Raw genomic sequence first — 25898 nt, 5'->3', positions numbered from 1 at the left:
CCAACATGTAACTGGTCCACAATCCCTTGTTTCAGTAAACCCAGACCCACCTACCTCCATGGCTACCGGTGGTCTTGTGGTAAGCCCAAAGGCCCCTGATGCGGGTTCCTTTTCTCTCCTTGATTGGGAGTTGGACTTGTAGGAAGTGTGGATTCCATGTTTCTCCTGACCTCTGCTTGGGTCTGGTCTGAAAACCTTAACATACTCAGCCTGCCTTGTCGGACAATTCTGGCCATAATTCTGAGTCTGCCTTGAAAGACGACTCTGATCATATTTCCGTGCCCAGCTTTCAAGCTACCACCGGCTTCAGTGAACTGCTTACCCCCTATGGAGGTGTGGGGTGTGTTGTCGCCTACTGATGAAGTTTGCTTGTCGTTGGTACCTTGATTGGTCCGACAGTTTTTGCTTCCTTCTTCTGGTCTTACCTGAAGAGAGGATTCGGCGGCTGGTTTCTCCAAAGTCACCCTGATAGCGCTGTTCCCTTGCCGGCATTTGTGCGGATATTCTGCCAACTGCTGGCTCTTGAGGCCATATGCATATGCTTCAGTATGTTCATACTTTAATTCGAGATCAGTTACCTACTGATCTCGAAACCAAATTTCGTTTGAACGTTATGTGAGGTTCAAATGACAAATGAATGGTATTGTATAGTATTGTAATTCGAGATCAGTTACCTACTGATCACTCACACTCCTCTCCATTGAGAGTGAGATTTGTAGGTAGCCCTGAAAACAGGTGCTGCCACAGGCCCCTGAGGATACCTGCGCTGACATGGCCCCTCCAGCAGGCCTAAATGAGATTCTTGCTTTGGGTCAGACTGAAACTGACCGTGAATGCTCCTCTCCTCAGAGCAGGGGACATTTTCTAGATCTCTATCCAGGGAAGCACCCAGTGGAACCTGGATGATTGTAGAAGTATTTATTTTCTTTTGTGCTTATTATTTATTTTATGTAAAGCTTTTTGGTGCAAGTTAACTTAAACAGTGCTATATAAGTAAAAGTTACTTACTTACTTCCTTACTTCTGCTTGTCCCAGGGAAGGTTCCCCCCCCTGCTTTTGTACTCTGATCCAGAGTGGTTTCTTCCATATGTACTTCCCCCTCCAATGGGGAAGACATTGGGCTGCCCCATTATGTGAGGCTCCCGGTACTGCCTGCTGCTGTAGGCCCCGGGCTGACACAGCTCTCTCCTTAGAGCAGGTCATTGTTGGAGCAACTTCTCCATAAGTTGCTCCTATGTGGGAGAGTCGTCCTCAGACGCTCTCCGTTGAGGGAGGGTATCCCTTTCCCTCCCCGGACTCTTCTGAGTCAACGGGTTGTTTGACTTGCGGGTGGATTTTCCCGTACTGCAGGACCACCAACGGAGCTCTCCTCCTGCAACAAGTCTCCTGCCGGATCAGCTGCCGGCGCTGTGTCGGGAAACACCGTCGCCCGCTACTGGGAAATGCTGCGGTCTTCGGCAGCCGACTTCCCCGCGGACCGTATCCTCGACATCTGGGCCCTGAAACTACAAAAAGTTTCAAGCCCGAAAGAACGCAGGTTAATGATTCAACTTTCCTTACCTGCCCATCCTAACGGCCTGGGAGGACGCAGTGCCTCTCCAGTCCGTCGCGCATTGCGTTCAGACGTAATGACGCGCACGCAGACGGACGGCCCTTCTTCACGTAGTCACTCACGTGACTCCGAAGTAAAATGAATCATCATGTGCCACTACTAACAGGGTAAATGCATGGAATGAATTCTAGAAGTGAGATGAGATTGACAATCCTTGATATGAAGAATGTTCAACCTCAAGAGTTAATTCTCTCTTTCCACAGATGCTGACCTGCCGAGTGTTTTAAACACCTCATGGTTTTAACTCAGGTCTTCAGCATCTGCAGTTTTTTTATGTTAAAAATTAAAAAAAGAAAACTTTCAGGTTAGTTAAATAGAATTCGCCTTTAAGAAATTCATGCTGGCTTTCTATAAACAAGTGTCACATGTCTGAGTGACCGGTGATTCTGCACCGATCACTGTTGTTGGATCATTGAGATGGAATTGTCTGCTCTGTAGTTGTTGAATTTGTCACTGCACCGCTGAGGTGCTGGTACATAGCTCCATGAAAGTGCTATCACAGGTAGGATAGGGTGGTCAAGAAGGCTTTCTGCACATTGGCCGCCATCAGTCAGGGTGCTGAGTACAGAAGGTGGGATGTTATGTTACACAAAATGCTGGAGCAACTCAGTGGGACAGGCAGCATCTCTGGAGAGAAGGAATGGGTGACCTTCCGTGTCGAGACCCCTCTTCACACACAACCCGAAATGTCATCCATTCCTTCTCTCCAGAGATGCTGCCTGTCCTGCTGAATAACTCCAGCATTTTGTGTTTATCTTTGATTTAAACCAGCATCTGCAATTCCTTGCTGCACATGTTATGTTACAGTTGTACAAGATGTTGGTGAGGCCATATTTGTAGAATTGTGTTCAGTTTTGATCACCCTGCCAACGGAAAAGTGGTGTTAAGCTGGAAAAGGTGTAGAGAAAATTAGTGAGGATCTTGCCAGGGCTAGAGCTAACGGCAGTGGTTGAGCAGGCCAGGGCTCTATTCCTTGGAGCGTTGGATGATGAGGGGTGATCTTATACAGGTAAGTAATTTGAGGTGCATATTTTACACAATGAGGATAGTGGGTACGAGCTGCCAGAGGGCAGTGGTTGAGGCAGTTACTACCACAACATTTAAAGCACATTTGGACAGGTACATGGATAGGATAGGTCCAGGGGGATATTGGGCTGATGCAAGCAGGTGGGGCTAGTGCAGGTGGGGCATCTTGGTTGGCATAGGCAGGTTGGGCTGAAGGGCCTGTTTCTATGCTGTATGACTCTATGGCCGTGACCCTTCTTTGAATAAGGTTGTAAAACTTGAAATTCTCCACTCCTCTGGTTCCACCCTTGAAGTTGTAGATGTGTGGATGACTATGACCAGGGCATCCACAATCCCATCCCTTGTCCCTCTCACCAACCATGGCTGTGATCCACCTCAACCAGGTAATTTTCTCATTTTAAGATCATCCAGCCTATCTAGTACTTCCTCTTTATCTATTGTTACCGCATCCTCTATCTTAACAATGTCTTCCTTTGTTCAGACATAAATCAGCAGCATCTCCTCTGAAAACTTCATCCATGCACTCTGCCTTCATGAATAAATGGCCTTTTTTAGTGTCTGATTCCCACCTCTCATTTTAGAAATATTTCAACTTATGTGTTGAAGACCTGTGCTTCACTTTTATGTTTATGGCCAGTCTATCCTCATGCCCTCTCATTACTCTCTTATTTCCTTTAATTTGACCCCTGAAATGTAGTCTATCAAATTTTCTTTTTCTGCACTCTTTTATCTTGTTGATTGTTCACAAGTTCTGGGTATAATTTCCCCTCCCATCACTCTCAAGAGAATATATTTGTACTTCTTCTGCAACACAGCTGATTTTGTTTAGTTTAGTTTAGATACGGTTTGGAAACAGGCCCTTTGGCCCACCGTGTCCGCACCGACCAGCGATCCCCGAACACTAACACTATCCTACACACGCTATGGACAATATACAATTATACCAAGCCAGTTAGCCTACAAACCTGTATGTCTTTGGTGGGAGGGAGGAAACCAGAGATCCCGGAGAAAACCCATACAGGTCACGGGGAAAACGTACAAACTCCACACAAACAGGACCCGTAAATCAGGATGGATCCCGGGTCTCTGGTGCTGTGAGACAGCTACTCTACTGCTGTGCCATTACTTGGTCAAATGGAGTTTTGTTAATCAAACTTAAATCAACCATTATCACAGTGAATGCTGGCTCAGAGGGCCGAAAGGCCTACACATGCACCGGTTGTCTATTGCCTATTGTCTATTATAGTTAACCACCACAAAATCTATGTAATCTTGTTAAAATTGCCTTTGCTCTAACTGACCATTTTAATCATGTATATCCATATCCATTTCATGGTGATTGTCAAGTCAAACTGAAATGAAAGAACAGGTGCAGAGAAATGCTACAATTGAAATCACGAGACAGTGATTAAAGTGGGCGGAACCCCAGCCTGCCGAGTTCTGCCCGGGGGTCAAAAGGGCACACAGCACCAGAAGCCAGTGAAGAAGAGACAAGAAATTTGCGAGCAGAGAACTTGAACAGTAAATCAAAAGGACTGTCCGAAAAGACTGCCGCGATAGCCAGAAAAGGCAAGCAGGACTGATTTTCTACAGACCCGATTGGCAGCCGGTTTTTCACCTGTTAAAGACCAAAACTGTTAAAGACCAAAACTGTTAAAGACCAAAACTGATAAAGACCAAAAATGGTAAAGACTAAAACTGCTAAAAACTGCTAAGGACTAATCTGCCAAAATAAAAGAAGGAGAAAATAAAAAAGGTGGAAAAGAAGTGTTTGGTCTGAGTGAATCCAGTTCATCATTTCGGGGTAGATAAATCAAATCCCTTTCAAGCGGGGAAACTGCAAAAACATTAGAAGACTTGACAGTGAAAAACCGCTGTGACCAGGAGACTCCAGTGAAAAACCGGGCGGGGCCAGGATCTGGAAACCTGGAAAAGAGACAGTTAAGTCAAGATAAAACATGGCTGATGAAGTTGCTGGAAAGTCAGCTGAGCAGCTCAAGGTGGAGAGGACAACAGCAAAACGGGCATTCTCTCGTCTTGTTAACAGCATCATTAGGAACCATAAAGAAATGTCTGAAGAGGAGCTCAGGAACAATTTCAACAAACTCATGCAGGAGGCCGAAAAAGTCATGGAAGCCAATGACGATGTGGAGGCTGGACTCATTGCAGAGCTGGAGGCGGAGCTGGACGCAGATGAAGAAACTGTGTTAACTGAACAGCAAAAAGCCGACCTGGCAAAGACTGCAAAGGAGTGTGAGTCGAAACTAAAAGAGGTCAAAGGGCTCATCCAGGACACTCTATGGGCAAACTTTGGAAATGTTGAATTATCCACCTCACTACAGACAGCAGATGGTGCATGTGAACTTGCTGCTGCCACCGCACCATCAAATAGCAACCAAGAAGCATATGAATTCATGCTTAACCACCTGCAGAAACTGGTAGAGACTGCAAAGGAGACGCACAGTCGGTGGAAACGTTGGGTCCCTCTGGATGAGCAAGAGAGCTTCCAGAAACACCTAAGAACACTCGAGCTTCTGGTTCCCAAGCTGGTTTCCAGGAAGGCTGACTTCATACAGGCAAGAATAAAGAAGAACGCTGAAGGATTAGCACAAGCGGCGAATGCTTTCAATTATCCTTCACCAGCCATCAGACTGAGACCCACGGCCCTTCCTAAGTTTACTGGAAACAAGCGTGACTTTTATAGATGGAGGAAGGATTGGGAAGCACTGCAAAAGCAAGGTGAACCCACTGGATCAAATGAGGTGAAGAAGGTTCAATTGCTGGACAGTCTGGAGGACAAAATTACAAGAGACCTCCGCCTCACAAGTTATAACACTGCAGATGATATCTTTCGTGTCCTAGAGAACCGGTTTGGAAATCAAACAGCTATTGCTATTGAGATAGTGGAGGAGCTTCAGAGAATCCCACCTGTCAGAGGACATCAGCCACGTAAAATAGTGGAATTAATTCAAGCTGTGGAAAAGGCGCTTAATGACTTGAGCGATCTCGGAGACACAGGCGCTATTAAAAATCCACTGATGACAAAATCAATTGAAACCAAGCTTCCAGAAACCCTTAAGAAGGAATTTGAAGGTTTTAAGAATTAAGAAGGTTTATGTAGCTGACAAGAGGAATGCTGTGGCACCAGAGAAACGGTTTGACAGTCTCTTGTCATTTCTCAAAGAGCAGGAGAGCATATACGAACAGCTCGAGCAACTGAGGGACGAGGAGCCGAGTAGAAAGGAAACTCGGTCTGAACCAAGACATGCCAGAACCAAGTCTACCAAGTCAGAAAATGACCACACAAGTTGTGTAGTCTGTGGTGACATAAAGCATAAAAGGAAGCTGTACTTCTGCAAGCAGTTTCGAGGGCTAAAGCTGACAGAGAAAAGAGCTGCAGTAAAGAAGTTGAGAGCATGCAAAAAGTGTCTTGAAGTTCATGATGATGGTTCATACTGCAAACCTGCATATCTGTGTAAAAATCAAATCTGCAAGGATGAACAGACTCCTGAGCATCATTTTTATCTGTGCCCCAATTATGAGATGAGGAAAAGCAGTGTGGATCAGAGAAGGAGTAAATTTGGTCCAGAGGAAGATAAAAGCAAGAAGAAATATACAGTGGACCAAGAGGAGTTTTTCAGCAAACTTCCACCAGAGTTGGCAAAACAATGCCGAGATGTGTTCTCCAACACTGCATCAAGAGCCTCCAACACTGCAAAGCATCAGCCAAGCCTCCTAAAGGAAGGTGGACTGCAAGAGCATCCAGTGATTTTGATGCTTCTGGAGGTCGTAGCAAATGCTGGACAAAAGGTTGGGACATTAATTGACTTGGCTTCATATACCAACTACATAACTCACAAGGCTGCGAGTAGACTGAACCTTAGGAGTGAAGACATCACGCTTATCGTCCATGGAGTTGGGGGGATGAAGGTCCACGTAGAGACGAGGCGCTACCTTCTAAAGATCCGAGTGAAGACTCCCAAGGGCACGCTCAAGTCGCACCAGTTAGTTTGTTATGGATTGGACAGCATTGCAGATGTTCACAAACATGTGACACCACAGCAGCTGCAAAAGTTCTTTCCAGACGTCCCACTTGAGGAACTTGTGAGACCAAAAGAGATACATTTGCTCATAAGCCATAGAGAAGGTCAGCTAGCGCCTCAGAGGATTAGAACTGTTGGAGATCTCATTCTGTGGGATGGACCACTGGGAAAGACTGTTGGAGGTTGTCATCCTGAGCTATTTGAGAAGCTTACTAGGTCAGCCCACATGTCCAAAACACACTTCGCAAGATCAATGAGAGCAGCTGCTTCAAAGTATGAGGAGCTCACTGCCCCAGTCCCTGAGGAAATTTCACCAAACGGACAGGTCGCCGTCAAAGTCCAGAAGTCACGTACATCAACCGCCAATCGGGACTTCTTGGATTGGTGGAAGTGGGATAGCATTGGAGCAGCATGTGAGCCAAAGTGCGGGGGTTGCCGCTGTGGAAACTGCCAGCCAGGCGGAAAAGAAATGACTCTTGCTGAAGAGAGAGAGCTCGAAGTGGTAAGGGAAGGCCTCACCTACGTAACAGGAGACCGTCACAGTAAAGACCCACATTGGCATGCTAGCTATCCTTGGTTGGAAGACCCAGCTTCTCTACCAAATAATAAAAGTACAGTGGAAGCCACATTTCTCAGGACGGAGAGGCAGCTATCCAGAGAACCTGAATGGAAAAGTGCCTACACAGCTCAGGTGCACGACATGGTGGACCGAAAGGCTGCAATCAAATTGTCCGAAGACATGATTGCAAACTGGAAGGGACCAGTGTGGTATGTGAGTCACCTTATTGCTCCAAACCCCCACTCTGTCACAACCCCAGTGAGACTAGTGTGGAACAGCAGCCAAAAGTGCAATGGTGTCAGCTTAAATGATTTGCTGATGAAAGGTCCAGACGTCCTCAACCAAATTCGTGCCGTCCTCCTCAGATTCAGAGGCGGAATCTATGCTGCTCTGGGAGACGTAAAGAAGATGTATAACTCAGGCTGGTTGGAGGACCGTGAAGTACACTTACACAGATTCCTCTGGCGAGATTCCGAGGACGAGGAGCTGGGAGAGTATGCTATCACAAGAGTGAACATCGGAGACAAACCTGCGGGGTGCATTGCACAGTTGGCAATGCGTGAGACTGCTAATCTTCCTTCTTTTACCCACCTCAAGGATGAGCAGCAAGTACTCCAGAAAGACAGCTATGTTGACGACATCCTCACATCTCACAACAGCCTCGACCAGTTGAGAATCATCACAGCAAATGTGGAACAAATCCTAAAAGCTGGTGGGTTTGAGCTCAAGCCTTGGGTTCTGTCTGGCCAAAGTGGGAGGAAGGAGGACAGTGATGCTTTAAAGAAAAGCAAAACAAAAAGCATGATCCTACCAAACCAAATGCATGATGATGATAACAAGGCACTTGGTCTGGGCTACATTGTTGAAGAGGACATGCTCCACGTTATGGTGGGAATCAATTTCTCCAAGAGAAAGAAAAGGATGCGGCTTGGTCAAAGCCTTCTACAAGAGCAAATCAAAACTCAGACGCCAAATCCCCTAACAAGAAGAGAGCTTTTCAGCCAGGTAGCAGGGATATATGACCCCATCGGCATAGTGGCTCCTGTTAAGCAAAAGGGAGCGATTCTAGTACGCAGAGCTTTCCAAGAAGCAAAAGAGGGAAGCTGTTCGGTCAGAGACACATGGGACATGGCATTCTCAGATGGACTCAGGGAGGATGCAATTAAGCTCTTTGAAGAGTACGTACAACTTGGAAAAGTCAAGTTCGTCAGGGCACTGACTCCCTCTTGCTCCGCAACTGAACCCTTGGGAATCACCTTTTCTGACGGAAGTGAGCACACCTACGGGGCAGTGATGTACCTGAGATGGGATTCAGACCATGGCCCAATTGTCAGACTTGTGGAATCCAAGGCCAAGTTAACTCCCTTGGACCACAGAGGAGACGCTGTTAAAGCAGAGATGTGCGGAGCAGTGTTCGCCTCACGCTTAAAGAAGTATTTTGAGCTACACAGTCAAATTCAAGTGGAGAAGTGGTATCATCTTGTGGATAGCCAAACAATCCTTGGTGCAATACAGCGAGAAAGCTACGGATTTCAGACATTCTTCGCCAATCGGATTGGAGAGATTCAAACAAGCACCAACATTCAGGACTGGCGGTGGATTCCTGGCCCACAAAACATCGCTGATGTAATCACCAGAGGTGCCAGCCCTCAAGACCTTGATCAGTATTCGGAGTGGCAAAATGGACCGAAGTTCCTGGTATTGCCTGTGAGTGAGTGGCCAATAAAATCAGCTAAAGAACTGGCTGCCACTGCCAGAGAGAACATCAACAAGTTACAGAAGAAAGCTTTTGTTGCAGCACTATCAAGGGCCAAAGTAGAGAACCAAGAACCGGAACCAACAAGCCCAAAGAGACCACCTGCAGGGTCAGCTATTCAGAACCTTGTTGATGTCAAGCGGTTCAGCATTCTAACTCGACCGATCAAGACAGTCGCATGGATTTGGAGAGCAGCGAAGAGGTTTCTTGGCAAGAACAAAGCCCTAAACAATCCAAAGTGGGAGGCCATCTCTTTGACAGGAGTCATTACAATAAGAAAACAAGAAAATGCTCTAAAATACATTTTTTGTGCTGCGCAATGGGGCACAACTTTCCCAAGCACCACAACAGATCGACTGGTAGCCTATAAAGACCAAGTTCAAACCTAGACTTCAAAGTTTGACTTTAAAGCGTCGATCTCCCAAGTGGTTCCATTGGAAGATCGAGTGGGAGGTGTCAAGTCAAACTGAAATGAAAGAACAGGTGCAGAGAAATGCTACAATTGAAATCACGAGACAGTGATTAAAGTGGGCGGAACCCCAGCCTGCCGAGTTCTGCCCGGGGGTCAAAAGGGCACAGAGCACCAAAAGCCAGTGAAGAAGAGACAAGAAATTTGCGAGCAGAGAACTTGAACAGTAAATCAAAAGGACTGTCCGAAAAGACTGCCGCGATAGCCAGAAAAGGCAAGCAGGACTGATTTTCTACAGACCCGATTGGCAGCCGGTTTTTCACCTGTTAAAGACCAAAACTGTTAAAGACCAAAACTGTTAAAGACCAAAACTGATAAAGACCAAAAATGGTAAAGACTAAAACTGCTAAAAACTGCTAAGGACTAATCTGCCAAAATAAAAGAAGGAGAAAATAAAAAAGGTGGAAAAGAAGTGTTTGGTCTGAGTGAATCCAGTTCATCATTTCGGGGTAGATAAATCAAATCCCTTTCAAGCGGGGAAACTGCAAAAACATTAGAAGACTTGACAGTGATTTAAAACCTTATCGTGATCACTGATTGCTAGATGTTCCCCCATTGATACTTGTTCATTTCCCAGTAATGCTGCCTTCCTCAATGGGTCAGATCACAACACCTTTCCCAAACACACTTCTGAAACTTCCCCTTCACTTTGTTTCTTATGTTAATTCTATCCAAATTTAAATCTGGGTAGTTGATGTCCAATGTGGCCACTCCTCCATGGCTTTCCATGTCATGGCAACTTCCTTGCAAGTTTGTTCCTCCATATCTTTCCCCCTAATTGCCATCCATTAGAATAGTCCCAGCAGTGTAATCACACCTCCATTATTCCTTATCTTTAAGCAGGTCCTGTCCTTAATCGTTTCAGGATATCGAGTACCGTGGTACTGTAGAATAATAAGCCCTAGTTTTTATGGACCTCCTTATAACACATAGAGTCAAATGTCATACAGCGTGGGAACAGGCCAATTGCCCCAACTTGCCCACACCGACCAACATCTCCCAACTACACTAGTCCCATCTAGCCTCACTTGCCCCATATGCCTCTAAACCTGTCCTATCTAAATGTTTCTTAAATGTTGCGATCGTCCCTGTCTCAACTACCTCCTCTGGCAGCTCATTCCATATATCTACCACCCTTTGTGTAGAAAAAGTTACCCCTTTGGTTCTTATTAAATCTTTCCTCCCTCACCTTAAACCTATATCCTCTGGTTTTTAATTCCCCTACTCTGGGCAAGAGACTTTCTGCATTTACCAGATCTAATCCTCTCGTGATTTTGTACACTTCAATAAGATCACCCTCATCCTCCTGCTCTCCAAGGAATAGAGTCCCAGTCTGCTCAACCACTCACTGTTGCTCAGGCCCTTGATTCCTGGCAACATCCTCACAAATCTTCTCTGCATCCTTTCCAGCTGGACAACATGTTTAACCTATAACATGGTGCCCAAAACTAAACACAATACTCTAAGTGCAACATGACCTCCCAACTTCTATACTCAATACTAATGAAGGCCAATGTGCCAAGTGCCTTTTTGACAACCCTATCTACCTCTGATGCCACTTTCAAGGAACTATGTGCCTGCACTCCTAGACCCCTCTGCTCCACAACACTCCCCAGAGCCCTACCATTTACTGCCCATGTTAGACTTCTTAAAATGCACCACCTCACATTTCACGGCATTAAATTCCATCAACCATTCCTCAGCCCACCTGCCCACTGAATGGAGTTCAGTTATAGCGGATGGGCCTACCAACCTCCACCAGCAGGCCACTGCCAATGCTACCTCTGGGCCTCATTGTCTCTCCAGCCGCTTCCAGGCCAGACCTGGTGCCACCACCAGCACCGACCCTCACCTGCACTCGGTCTGCCCGCAGGCTGCAACCATTGACTCCGCCGATCCTCACCTTTCCCCCAGCACCCAACAGGCCGGGGCCGTCAACTCCCCTGGATTCCAGGCCCAGTTCCAGACCGGGAGTCTGAAGAAGGGTCCCAACCCGAAACATCACCTATCCACGTTCTCCAGAGATACTGTCTGATCCGCTGAGTTACACCAGCACTTTGTGTCCTTTTGTGGATTAGCCAGCAACTGCAGTCGTTTGTTTCTACTAATACAATGATGATCCCTCACTCGAGTATAGTGGACAATCGGCAATAATGAACACCAGTGCCCTCCCTTTGGTCCATTATAACAAGGGTTTACTGTACTTTCCTGAGTTTAGGCAAACCTGGAACTCACTCCCACTCTTCATCCTTGAGGCTGCTGCAAACATTATTGTCTCCTGTGTTTGTGGTTAATACATTAACCTTCATGCAAGCCGACGCATGCTTGTACCGATAAACAGACACATGGGTGTTCAGCCATCAGAGCACTCCCTGCACTATTGCCCTCACTACATCGTTTGCACTACATCTGGGTTCACTATTTGCAGTTCACTAACTTCTCTCTGAAGTTTAATTTAGTTTAGTTTAGAGATACAGCACGGAAAGAGGCCCTTTGGCCCATCGAGTCTGCGCCGACCAGCAATCCCCGCACATTAACACTACCCTACACATACTGGGGGACAATTTACAATTATACTAAGCCAAGTAACCTACAAACTTGTACTTCATTGTAGAGTGAGAGGAAACCTAAGGTCTCAGAGAAAACCCACACAGGTCACGTACAAACTCTATACAGACGTCTCCAATTTCAGATAGTCCTTGCTTTGCCCCTCCTTCCCCTCCCCTTCCCAGCTCTCCCACAGCCTACTGTCTCCACCTCTTCCTTTCTTTTTCCCCCCCCCCCCCCCCCCAACCCCCCACCTCCAAATCAGTCTGAAGAAGGGTCTTGACCCGAAACATCATCTATTCCTGCGCTCCATAGATGCTGCCTCACCCGCTGAGTTTCTCCAGCATTTTTGTCTACCTTCAGACAGCACCTGTAGTCAGGATCGAACCCGGATCTCAGGTGCTGTAAGGCAGCATCTCTATCTCTGTGCCACCGTGCCATGATGTGTGTTGATGAGGTTCCTACCTGACTGTGTTCTTCAGGGTGTCCATTGTTCTCACTGGCACTCAACGGTTTAGCTCTCCAAGTGGCAGGGACACCAGTAGTGTGTTTGGATAAAACATTCTATTGTTAACACAGTTGTCAGCCCACTTTTTAAACAAAGTCACAATTGTCAAAATAATGCAGAAACAAAGTTTATGTGGAGCATAATAACTGCCACCAGCAGATAAATACATTCACAGCTTTAGAATGATCACCCTCTACTGGAGAACGAGAACAGGAATGACAGCCAACATAATAAAACATTTATCAATGATCCAGACACGTTACCTTAGAAGGGCAGTAAGTTCTGCATCTCCAATGCTTCTTGTTATATCTTGCAGGAACTCCCTGAGGTACTTCACCATGGATGGAATTATTGTTAATGATAGTCACCATTGTTTTGTATATACAAATAATGCAGACATTTGTACTTCGAGTGTTGCAGTGATAAATGATCAGGCAGCCCGAGGTGTTTTGGTGATATTGGTTGTGGGATAAATAATAGCCAAATGGCTGGGGAAAACTTCCTTGCTCTTCTTCAAATGAACCAGAGAGACTTCAGGACAGAAGTGTCCTCACTTTAAGACCAGTTGAAACACAGCGCTGCCGATTATGCAGCTCTCTCTTGTTGCAATAGACAGCGTCACCCTCTAAACATGGGTCGACTGAGCTTGTATTCACTGGAATTTAGAACGATGAGATGGGATCTTATAAAAACATAGAACATTCTTAAAGGATTGGACAGGCTAGATGCAGGAAAAATGTTCCCGATGTTGGGGGAGTCCAGAACCAGGGGTCACAGTTTAAGAATAAGGGGTAGGCCATTTAGGACTGCGATGAGGAAAAACTTCTTCATCCAGAGAATGTGAATCTGTGGAATTCTCTGACACAGAAGGCAGAGGAGGCCAATTCACTGGATGTTTTCAAGAGAGAGTTAGATTTAGCTCTCAGGGCTAATCAAGGGTTATGGGGAAAAAGCAGGAACGGAGTACTGGCTCGAAGGGCCGAATGGCCTACTCCTGCAACTGGTTTTCTATGTTTCTATGTTTCTAAACAAGGTGCTATGAACAGTGGAGATGGGAAAGGATGAGGCAGGAGGCTGACAAACAGAGTTGTGATGCAGATTTTTGGGCTGTGTGGGAAGGAACTGCAGGAGCTGCTTTAAACTGAAGATAGACACAAAAAGCTGGAGTAACTCAGTGGGTCAGACAGCATTTCTAGAGTAAAGGAAAAGGTGACTTTTCGGGTCGAGACCCTTCTTCAGACTGAAGAAGGGACTCGCCCAAAACGTCACCTGTTCCTTTTCTCCAGAGATGCTGTCTGACCCACTGAGTTACTCCAGCTTTTTCTGTCTATCTTAAGAGGTTTTGATTTCCTGATATATTGAGGAATTTTCTGCTCATCAATCGTTGGATATTGGACAAGCAGCAGGATAATTCAAGTGGTGCAGGAGTCTAGAGATGATGAGGTGAAGTGAAGGTGAATGCACACTATCTCAAGGAGATATTGGAGGGGCTGAGTGTAGACCTTAGAGCAATGTAGTGATTACACCACAGGAGAGATTAAAATTCCTCCCAGTGCAATCAATAGGTATTCCTTCAGGAATTATGTACAGATGCTGAATGAAACCTGGATCTGGTTGTGAACCTTGGTGGGTGAGGTGGGGATATGGGTTCCAGTTCTAAAGGGGAATGCTTGAATCATTTCCATTCTTCTCACATTGGAAACGTCAAGAAATTGTATCGAGCCATAGTCGAAGAGTGTGGAAACAGGCCCTTTGGACCAAATTGCCCACACCAACCACCATGCCCCATTGACTTTAGTCCCACCTGCCTGCTTTTGGCCCATATCTCTCTAAGATGCTGCTGCACCCGCTGAGTTCCTCCAGCAATTTTGTGTACCTTCTCTCTAAACCTGCCCTATCCATACACCTGTCTAAATGTTTCTTAGACGTTTCGATAGTCCCTGCCTCAACAACCCCCTCAGGCAGCTCGTTCCATGCACTCACCACCCTTTGTGTGTAAAAGATACCCCTCAAGTTCCCATTAAATCTTTCCCCCTCACCTTAAACTTATGTCCTCTGGTTCTCCATTCCCCTAATCTGGGTAATAGAGTCTGAGCATCTGCCAGATCTATTCCTCTCATGATCTTGTATACCTCTCTAAGATCCCCCTGTGCTCCAAGGAATAAAGCCCTAGCCTGCTCAACCTTGTCTCCCAATATTTGCGGAGCAGAAGGAATACCATACAGCGAGACCTTGATCTTTGGTACTGTTAAGGTCAACAATGGACGGTTAATGTAAAGGAATAAGAAATAAGAAGTTCTGCCACTCACAGAGATTATTGGTGATCTAATTTAGGTCATTTTCTTCCCCAATCCTTGTAATTTACATAATACAGAGCCATCATAGGTAATGTTGGTGCTCTTAGAGCATGACGATGACATTAGCCAGTGTCCTAGTATTATCAATCATGTGGCTGGAAAGTATTTCATAATCCCCTTAATTTAAAAGACATTGGGACTGATACATGGACAGGAAAGGTTTAGAGGGATATAGACCAAACACGGGCAGGTGGGACTATTGTGGATGGGGCAATGTCGGTATGGGCAAGTTGGGCCTAATGGCCTGCGTTTGTGCTGTATGACTCTATGATATTGCAGCATGGTGGTGCAGCGGTGGAGGTGCTGCCTTACAGTGCCAAAGACCCAGGTTCGATCCTGACTACGGGTGCTGTCTGTATGGAGTTTGTACGTTCTCCCATAACCGCGCGGGTTCCCTCTGGGTACTCCTGTTTGCTCCCATACTCCAAAGGCGTGTAGGTTTGTAGATTAATTGGCTTCTTGAATTGTATATTGTCTCTAGTGTGTAGGATAGTGCCAGTGTACAGGGCAATCGCTGGTTGCCGTGGACTCAGTGGGCCGCAAGTCCTGCTTCCGTGCTGCATCTCTAAAGCCTAAAGCTATTTCCAGAAAGCTCATGTTCAACAATCATGTTCAACAATCCAATAGTCATGAAAAACACACGGGAGCCCTTTAATATAAAAAGCACACAGGTTTATTGCATATCAATCTTGTGTATAAATTCATTGTAGCATTTTGAAAGATTACATTTGGTATACATTCCTACTCTACATCATTAACATAGGAATCAGGTTGGATTTTATTCTCATTTCTCCAGGTACTAACTGTATCACAAGCATCAAAATGAATGGATTTTTTTTCCTGTGAATCACTTATTTTCATTTTACTAAACTCTTTTGACTCTCTGGCAAGCAAGGATTTGTGTGTGTGTGTGTGTGTGAGAATTTGTGTGTGTGTGCGTGTGTGTGAGTATTTTGTGTTAAACTATTCAGCTTATTAACAAAGCGCCCCTTTGTATCTGGGCAATGAAAGACTCCTAACTTTGGACAATGCCTAACCACATATACAAGTAAGTGCATCCCTACAGTATTTTCATCACGAGAAATACACCGACAGCTAAACACAAGCCATGCACAGCCATTTTTTCAGATTTTTTTTTTTCTTGAAGATTTTGTTTTTTTTTAAACATTTTTAAGCAATATACAATCCAAACAGAAAGGAAACAAGCATTGTCTTTGTAATCTTCAAACATTTCTGGTTAATGAATTCTAACCACTTACAATAACTATCTTTTTTTAAAACACCACACAGTTTGTCAAAACCAAGGAAAAAACGCGCAAATGATGTATTGGGAAGCATATTGAAAAACCTAGGACATAAATAGAAGTTGAGGCTTAGTGGCGGAGGGAGGAGTGGGGCGGGGGTGACACAGTTTAGCTGTTTCCTTCACGTCAGGCCTACCAGGGCTCAAATGACCAAGTGCAAATAGACACTAGAACTGTGTATCGTGTAACCTAGTTGGGAACAACACAACTTGTGCCTGTGTCTCTCGCTCCCATGTCTAATTTTCATCCTGCTACAGAACTGTGGTACATCTTATGTTAATCCATTTGTGGTAAACATTCCCCCCCCCCCCCCCCCACCCTCCTTTCTGTTACCCCAACTATCAAAATTACATGGAAGATTTGGAGAGTTGAGAAAGAATTCCGGGATATGTGTGGATTACTTCACTGGGCTTATCTCACTCTGTTAGCCAGCAATCCTTCATGCAAGGGGAGACTACCTCAGTGCATCAGGTGTAAAGAATCTTAGATCCATTCTTTAAGAACGCACAAGATTCTTGTAGACCTGACGTTTAGAACAGCTTGCCCCCTGAGAAAGACGAAGAGTCGCTTGATGCATGAGTAGAGGAACTCATTGTAGGCCAGGGTAACAGATTACCTTTTGTATCCTTAACACCAGCTCCTCCACCCCTCGCCTTCAGTGCAAGGAATTCACAAGTGCATCTCACTGTAGTTGATAGAAACTTAAATTAACAGCAATGACATTTTTAATTGGAAATGTTCACGTCCCCTTAGTGCACCCGTGTCAAAAATACTTCTTGGGATTAATAATATTGATTCAAACAATGAAACAATTAAGTTGACGGTAAAATTCAAGACTAGAAGAGTTCTGACATGGGATCACATTATTGTAAAGTCCAATGGGATCAACAACAATCAAACAGTTATTAATATTATGCACCCAGATCACCGATGTAATTAAAAGGCCAATTTAACCCGAGATTGTGTTTACTCGCATGGACCTTGCAGGAAACCTTTCATCCATCTTCTGGAATTAAAGCAATAAATAAAAATGAAAAGAGAGCAGAATGGGACTGAGGGAACATCTAACAGGATCATCTTGAAACATGCAAGACTTTGTAAATGTGAGCACACAGCAGCGATGGGAGTGAACTGGCCATTGGCAATGGGAATAAAACCTGAGAACAGAGTAAACTCCTGCTATTGATTCATAAACACCAGTTTTACCAAAAAACAAATGATCCCCTAGGAAATCTATACATAACAGGAGCTGTGAATGACCAAATCCTCCTCATGTCTGATTCTCTAAGGTCCAATGCACATTGTTTTAATGAATTTTGCCCTTGCTTATTTAAGGCTGCTTTCATTAGCCAGCCCCGTTCAAGTGAAAGTTCTTTCCTATGTCAGGAGAGATACTGTCTCCGTCTCCCTGGGATGACACCTCCAGGCTTGTCTATTGAGGCTTCACTATTATGATGCATAACTATTTGCCAGGACATGTAGCTGTATTAACTTCACCTACACTCCCAGCCTGAAATATCTTTCCCGACTTTGACAGTGAGACGAACATCTCAGATTCCTGAAGATTCGTCCTCCTGTTAACCCGTCTTCCCAGTGAAAGAATCAGGAATGATTGGTTATGAGGGAATGTGCAGTGGAATGTCAGACCCTCACATTCTAAGTGCTATTTATCTTTCAATAAAGTTAATAAATAGGGCGGATGGAGGAATGAAGCGTAAAACTGTAATTGGCCGACCAGCAGCTCCAGTTCCCACTGGTCAGAAACGTCAACACTAATGAAAACAGATTCTGCAATGGTAACCTGAAATATTGCCCAACAATTCTAGTGGGTATATTTACTGGGACAGCGAATTATAATGAGGGAGAATCTAAACTCTGCTAATATGGCTCTTCATTCAAATGCTGGCTGTATGATAGGAAGGGAAAAAATTAGAAACAGGCTAGTTATTTGTCATTTGTCAATGAAATCATGGCTGATGTATCATCCAACTCTACATACCAATCATAGATGGAGGCAAAAAGCTAGAGTAACTCAGCGGGTCAGACAGTATCTCTGGTAAAAAAGGAATAGGTGGCATTTGGGGTCGAGATCCTTCAGACTGAGAGTCAGGGGAAAGGGAAATGAGAGATCCAGACGGTGATGTAGAGAGTTATAGAACAAAGAAATGAAAGATATGCAAACATGTAATGATGATAAAGAAACAGACCGTTGTTAGCTGTTTGCTAGGTGAGAACGAGTACAATGAGACTCACGAAATACCCATCATCTATCTCCCTACTGGTCTCCAAAGCTTTGGTTAATAAAAATGCATCCATTTATAATTTGAACTGAGCAACTGATAGAGGATTAGTTATTTGTGTAAAAGAGTTCCAATGTTTTGTTTTAACCATTTGTTGCATTAAAAGTGTTTCTAAGTCTTAGTCTCTTCAACATCCAGACAGAGTTTATTTCTATTCATCCCATATGTTTATTTTAGTATTGTGTACAAATCACCCATCATCTACTGAATTCCAGGAAGCCTTATCCCAGTTAGAGCAATCACTGATTGTGCTTGAGCTTGCTGTCCAGGTATAATTCTAGTCAATCTACACTACACCTCGTCCAAGCCAATATTTGTTCCCAAGGACTGCTACTCCCCGTATAATAACTGTAATATAACTCCTACCTCAAGTAACCTAGATATCTAGTCAGCTATCACTTTAATTTGTATTTGTTTTTGCTTCAAAGTCGTCAGCATTTAGAAAGTACTCACTTCTTTCTTTTCATGTTTAAAGTGGAAAAACCTCCCGTTTGTACATATTTAAACTCATTTGTCCAACTTTGTCTCATTCATTAATGCACTGCTATATCTTGGTAGCCCCATGATTCCCTGCACATGGCCTGCTCTGTGGCCAACATATTTGGAAATGTGGCTTCCAGTCTCATAACCAAGTTCTTTGTAAAAATGGTAAGTAGAGAAATGAAGGTGAAAATAAGAAATGGGGGTTGTGGATGAGGAATGGAGACTGGGAAGAGAAAAGAGGATGAGATGAGAATTGGGGTTAAGAGCTGCAGAGTGGCACAGTTGCTGCCTTGCAGCGCCAGAGACCCCAGTTCGATCCTGACTACGGGTGCTGTCTGTACGGAGTTTGTACATTCTCCACGTGACCACGTGGGTTTTCTCCGTGTACTCCTGTATGACAATTGTGTAGGTTAATTGGCTTGGTAACTAGTGTTAGTGTGTGGGGATCGCTGGTCGACATGGACTCGGTGGACAGAAGGGCCTGTTCGAAGGGCACTGTATCTCTTAATGAAACTACAGTAAAAATGAAGATTGAAGATTCAAAGAAGAATGAAAGCTGGAATAAGGAATTGAGGTTGCAATGAGGAAAGAGGCTGAAGATATTGAATGGCCGTGAAAATAAATGGTAGGACCTGAGATGGAATGGACCATAAACAGTGGCCGGGAAAGCTTATCCATTTGGATAGACAATCAACAGCATGGGGAGGAGCTGGTTTCATCAATCACATGGCTGTTCAGGACAAGAAAATCCTTTTGCCACAGACAATTTTGCCTCTAATTGTTAATTGGAAAGATCTTCCCATAAGTTTAATAAATCTCAAACTAAAACTGCTTGCGTGTTTTCGTGGGCTGCAGGAAAACATTTGACTAAAAGACCACACCATTGAGTCTTGTTGGAAATTTTGCATGTATGAATATGACATACACAAATGGGGAGAGAGCTGACTTCTGATCTCTCCCGCTGATGGTCACATTACATATTATCACTCTCTTATTGATGGCCACTGGACGTGCCCATGAGCAGTGACTCATTGGGAGAGGGAGCAGAGAACCATACCCCTCGTGGTTTTAGTCTCTGGTGGGAAGCCATCATCGCAGAATCATCTCAATTTTGAAGCATGATGAATGTGGAGCAGGATATCACGTTGGAGTTTAAACAGGGTGACTGCTACATTGTCCCATTTACTCTCTATCTTGACATGGGGACTTCTATGTAAGGTGAAGATTGATAGATTCTTGATTAGTAAGGGTGTCAGGGGTTTTGGGGAGAAGGCAGGGGAATGGGATTGAGAAGGAGAGATAGATCAGCCATGAAAGACTTAATGGGCTGAATGGCCTGATTCTGCTTCTAGAACTTATGAACTTCTGCCATCATTCCAGTCATGTGTAACTGGCTCGAGGTGATTGATTACCAGATACATCACAGTCAAGGAAACAGTATGTACAGGTCAACAATGCTCTTACTTGGACTATTTTAAGGGAGAGGATCTAGGTGGAGGCTCTATGTGTAGGATTCTCACATTTCTCTAAAGGAACTTCAGGGGACTTTCCCCAACAAGTGGAGCTAAAGAGATTCATGGTAAAACTGGTCATCAGAGTGCAGCTTCTCCAAACAGAAGCGATAAGTTGCTTCCAGCCGGGACTCGGTGGCACGAGGCCACACTCCCCTCATGCGTGGGTTCTGCCGTGCTGGCTCACCAGGCTATGCCCAACTGTTCATCTTCCAGCTCTGTGGAAGTCAGTGGGAAAGCAGGACCTTCCCCAGGACAGGGTGCAAGATCCCCACAGGGTTTGATTTCAAGGAAAGGCCGGTGTGTGTCACACTGTAAAAAGAAAGTGAAAGATGGCAACGATCAAAAAGTAACTGACTGGGAATGTCATGCTGACAAAGTGCTGCAACTTGCCTAATGATCCGATGATTCAAAAGAGAAAAAAATATATACTTTCAACCTCCCCCACCCAAGTTTTTTCTAAAAAAACATTTAGACTGCTGGCTTGCTTCATTGCTCAAAGAAAATTGAGGGACACGTGACAACTGTGCAAAGTAGTAACTGCATGGAATCAACATGCACCTTGATGACTGGACTCCACAATCTCTGAGAGGAAACAGCAGTCACAGCACCAAACCGAGTCACTCCAGGGGAACAAAGGAAATTACTGGCATTTATATAAGTATTTACAGGAGCTTTCACAAAGCAAAGGTTTCTTTATTCTTCTCATTTCTCTCTATAATTATCACCACGGGAGCGGCATCCACTGAGGCCCCGCTTCCACTGGCTCTCCTCAAATTGAAATCTAACAACAGGACCCACTCTTAAATTAAAATACTGAGTTCAAACAAAATCAAACCCCTCCCGCCCTCGTCTTCTCCACGGCTTGGCACTTCCACAATGCACGCCACGCAACAGAAAAACCTTCATCGCATAAGAAATTCACATTTGTTTTTTGGACTAGACATTATTTAGTTTGAAGTAGGGCGTCGGCGAGGATATTGTCTAAGGAATAAATAGACAGGGCATAAACACTAATGGACGGGTAGAAATTCAATACAGCCTACAACTAAATAAAATAAACAATAGAAACAAATTTTGATTGTCTGGGGATCAGCTTCTAGAAGGACAAACTATGTTATTTGGCACAAGGAACTCTCCCTATTTGACAGTTATTGTACAACATCATTACATAACTTTTGGTCCTTCTCTAGGTAATTATATTAACATTTTTAAATCACTCTCATGACAGCTAAGAGTACAAGACACAATACTGTTTCTTACAGAAAAAGATACAATGCCTAGGAGAGAGATATTTTGGATGCAGCAGGGGAGGGAGAGAGAGAACGTAGACGAATATATACATGTTGATTATTGCAAAATTGTCTGTCCTGCTTATTTCTCAAATAAGTTAAAATTACAATGGTACAGGATGATGTACGGGCAAGGGTGAACACACAGGCAAACTGTCTTCTGTGGCCTACATCACTTCTCCTGCAGCTTAATTGGCCCCTTTGTATTTAACAACATTTCAACTCCTATCTCAGCTGAAGCCCCAATGGTATAACTGTGCAAAACAATATTATGTAACAGGAATAAATATCTGGTGGAATTTAAGGTCAGCAACACAATACAGTTGTGACCACAAGAAAGAACGTTTTGTAAGGCCTCCTTAGCTTGGCGGACAGTGTTGGGGGGGAAATGGGTGGGGAGTTGGGATCTGCTTTGCGTAGCTTTACCCTGACAACAGCTTCCCCCAACTCCTGAGCCATCACAGTTGCCACCCAGCACTGTCCTTCGCAAATACATCAGAGCCATATCTCACTCTCTGCTTGCTTTCTCTCTCTGTGTCTCTCTGTGTCTCTCTCTGTCTCTCTCTGTCTCTCTCTCTGTCTCTCTGTCTCTCTCCCCCCCCCCCCCTCTCTCTCACACATGGTTGATTGGGTGAAAGGTCCCTGTTTCTGGTGTCGCTCCTGCTATGTTCAGCCAGGCGTCCAGAGAGCTCTGGGATGCTGGATGGAGAGAAGTATTCTCAGAGAACGAGAGCATCATGGCATAAGTCTGCAACGTTTGTTTAAGGGGAGGGGGGAGGGGGGAGGGGGGAAGATAAAAAAACATCACATTAATATTCACTTTCACAATAACAGTGATACATTTAATACATAACATTATTGAAAGAACATTAAATCTGGTAGTTCTAGGGTTGAGTTTGGTGACTACAATAGTCACGTATACTGAGGTACAGTGAAAAGCTTTTGTTTTGTGTTAACCAGTCAGCAGAAAGACAATCCATGATTACAACTGAGCCGTCCACAGTGTACAGATAGAGGAGATGAAGGTTAAAGTAATGAATGTTGCAGTCTGAGTGGAGATTTAAACAAGTGGAGTGATTGTAGTGTGTGGTGGCAGATCCACGTGTGTGGCAAACACACACAGACTCGCCTGAGCTGGGCGCCCTCTTGGATTCACAGAGCAGGCGTCATGGCTGCACAACCTCCCTCTGTGCCGCGTTTAAATGTTGAGGGGAATGATCTGACTGCTGTATGGATGCGGGCAGAGGTGTCTCCAAAGCGAGGGACTACAGGTTGCAGTGGGGACTGTGAAACCCCCTGTAGCTTTGTAGCTGTTGTTTCCCTTCATTAACAACTAACGAGGCTGCTCACTCCCGGGTCTGAGTGGAACAATGGTGATATTAGATCAGGATTCATCATTTCACGGTGTCTCGTTTATCAGTTTTGCCAGTTTTCTTTGGTTTAGTAGAGTGTAATAAGAGATACAGTGTTGAAACAGGTCCATCAGCCCACTGAGTCCACTGCAACCAACAATCACCCTGTACACACCATGCTAACCATCAGGAACCTACATGAGCTAATCCCATTCACTTTGGCCGTGGTGATTCAAGTGAGAGTACCTGCCTCAAGCAGTGTGTTCTGGTTTCCAACCATCTCTCTGGGAGAACAAGCTCTTCCTCAGATCTCTCATCCTTTTCCCTAAAACTGTGCCTTCTAAATTTAGACACCTCCAGTACTTGAAACCCTTTCCCAATATCTAGAAGAGTTAAATATCTGCTGGAGTTAAAAAACACAGTACAAAGTACTGGAGTAACTCAGTTTGTAGTAAGGGGGAGAAATGAGAGGTGTGGGGTGGGACAGAGCCAGGCAGGTGATAGGTGGATACAGGTGATGGGGATGTGATTGGCAGATGGGTGGACAAATGGCAGAGATGTAAAGGAGACAAAGACTGTAAGATAAGGAAAGAAATTGAGTGAATTGTGAGGCCAGAGGAAGGGATGTAGGTGGAAGGGGACGGGGGAAATGGAAGGGGGGTGGGGCCAGATAGTGAGAGTCTGAAGAAGGGTCTCCACCCAAACCTTTACCTATTCCTCTCCTCCAGAGATGCTGTCTGACCCGCAGAGTTTCTCCAGCTTCGGGATCGTTAGGGAACTGGATACACATCCAGGTGGGGCACAAGGACATCGGGGGTTACAAAGGAGCAAAGGGGGTGGGTTTGGTAGAACCCATCCTGGATCTAGAATTGGAGAATTCAATATTCATACCGATATTCATGGGTTGTAAGCTACCTGAGCAAAATATGAGATGTTGTTTCTCTAGTTTGTGTGTGGCCTCACTCTGGCAATGGAGGAGGCCCAGGACAGAAATGTGAAGGGGAGTTAACATAATCTGCTGCATTCGAACCTCCTGGTGTGGCCTTGTTTACATCAGCAAGACCAAGCGTAGACTAGGCAACCGTTCAGCTGGATACGCATTTGGTCAATCAATATCTACTGCATCTCCCAATTGCTAATCATTTTAGCTCCTCTTCCCATTTCCATGCTGGCCTTTCAGATCAAAATACTCCATCTATGCTCGTCCCACCTGCCTACGTTTAGCCCATATCCCTCTAAACCTTTCCTCTCCATGGATCTGCTCAAATGTCTTTTAAATGTTGTTATAGTACCTTCTCTGGCAGCTTGTCCATTTATCCTGTGTGAAAAGGTTGTATCTCAGGTTCCTATTGAAATGTTCCCCCATCACCTTAAACCTATGATGTTTGGTTCTTGATTCACCTACTCTGTGTAAAAGACTCTGTGCATCTACCTTATCTATTCCTCTCATGATCTTATACCCCTCTATAAGATCACTCACCCCTCATCCTCCTGCACTCCAAGGAATAGAGTTCCATCCTGCTCAACCTCTCCCTGTAGCTCAGGCCCTCAAGTCCTGGCAACATCCTTTTAAATCTCTACTCTTTCCAACTTAAAAAACATCTTTCCAATGGCAGTGTGACCAAAACTGAACACAACACTCCAAATGTGGCCTCACTCACATCTTGTACAACTGTAACGTAACATCCCAACTTCTATACTCAATACCTTGACTGATGAATGGCTAATGGCTTTGTTTCGCCCCACCCCTCGTCCAGCTGCCTCTCCTGGGTACAATCGGACTGGAACGTCACCTATCCATGTTCTTCACAGATGCTGCCTGACCCGCTGAGTTACTCCAGCACTCTGTGAAACGTCACCTATCCATGTTCTTCACAGATGCTGCCTGACCCGCTGAGTTATTCCAGCACTCTGTGTCCTTTTCAGACTACGTGATATTATTCATCAGTTGCTAAGTGTATCCTCCTCACTGCCGCCAATACCACAATTTTACTTCGGAGTCACGTGAGTGATTCCGTGAAGAGCCCGCTCAGCATGCATGGAATTCCTGGCGAACCTTCACCACGATGAAGGACTCAGCTACAGAGCCATCAACACAGCTAGAAGTGTCCTGCCTGTCTATTTAAAACCAGCTCCAGGACAACAGGCCATGGGGTCCCACCCGTTGGTGGTCAAACTAATGAAGGGTATTTACAACTCTAACCCCCTAGACCAAGGTACACCCATACATGGGATGTCAGTGTGGTCCTGACATACCTCAGGGGATGGCCACCAGCCAGATCCCTCAACCTGGAACAATCTATGCTCAAAACACTCATGTTGATGGCACTTGTATCTGCACAGAGGGTCCAGTCACTACACCTATTGCGACTAGACAGCATGCTCACAGCTCCAGACCAGATCTCTGTCGTTATCCAGGGACTAATCAAACAGAGCAGACCAGGAACACCTAATCCAGTCGTAGAATTCCGAGCTTACCCGCCAGAACCACAGTTATGTGCCATGACCCTCCCACTATCCTACATAGACACAACCAAAAATATTCGAGGGAGATGTGGGTCAGTCATAAAAAACCTTATGGTTGGGTGACGAGCCAAATCATTGCGAGATGGCTCAAGCAGGTGCTAAAAACTGCTGGGATAAACACTAACATGTACAAATTTTATTCCACCAGGGCAGCATCCACGTCGACGGCTAAAAGAATGGACGTGCCTATAGACCACATCCTGGCTACAGCAGGATGGTCGGGGGAAAGACCGTTCAGAAATTTTATAATAAG

The 25898-nt window shown here is 44.9% G+C and overlaps 1 protein-coding gene across 12 annotated transcripts in view; it reads right to left on the bottom strand.

The window, feature by feature from the left end:
* Nucleotides 1-19458: 19458 nt before the first annotated feature.
* The window catches only part of prdm16 (PR/SET domain 16), a 771474-nt gene continuing 765034 nt past the window's right edge, over nt 19459-25898 (bottom strand). For 11 of the 12 annotated variants that reach the window (XM_033047847.1, XM_033047849.1, XM_033047848.1 and 8 more), the window contains one exon: nt 19459-22515. In XM_033047847.1, the coding sequence (XP_032903738.1) occupies nt 22381-22515 (135 nt within the window). In that variant the 3' untranslated portion in view covers nt 19459-22380. The remainder of the gene's footprint in view (nt 22516-25898) is intronic. The other variant, XM_033047857.1, reaches the window with a different exon arrangement.

This window comes from Amblyraja radiata, chromosome 31 (assembly GCF_010909765.2).
Source record: "Amblyraja radiata isolate CabotCenter1 chromosome 31, sAmbRad1.1.pri, whole genome shotgun sequence".
In the NCBI taxonomy this organism is placed as follows: Eukaryota; Metazoa; Chordata; class Chondrichthyes; order Rajiformes; family Rajidae; genus Amblyraja; species Amblyraja radiata.
The sequence above is the reverse complement of the archived record's forward strand: the minus strand, read 5'-3'. Positions and strand labels throughout refer to the sequence as shown.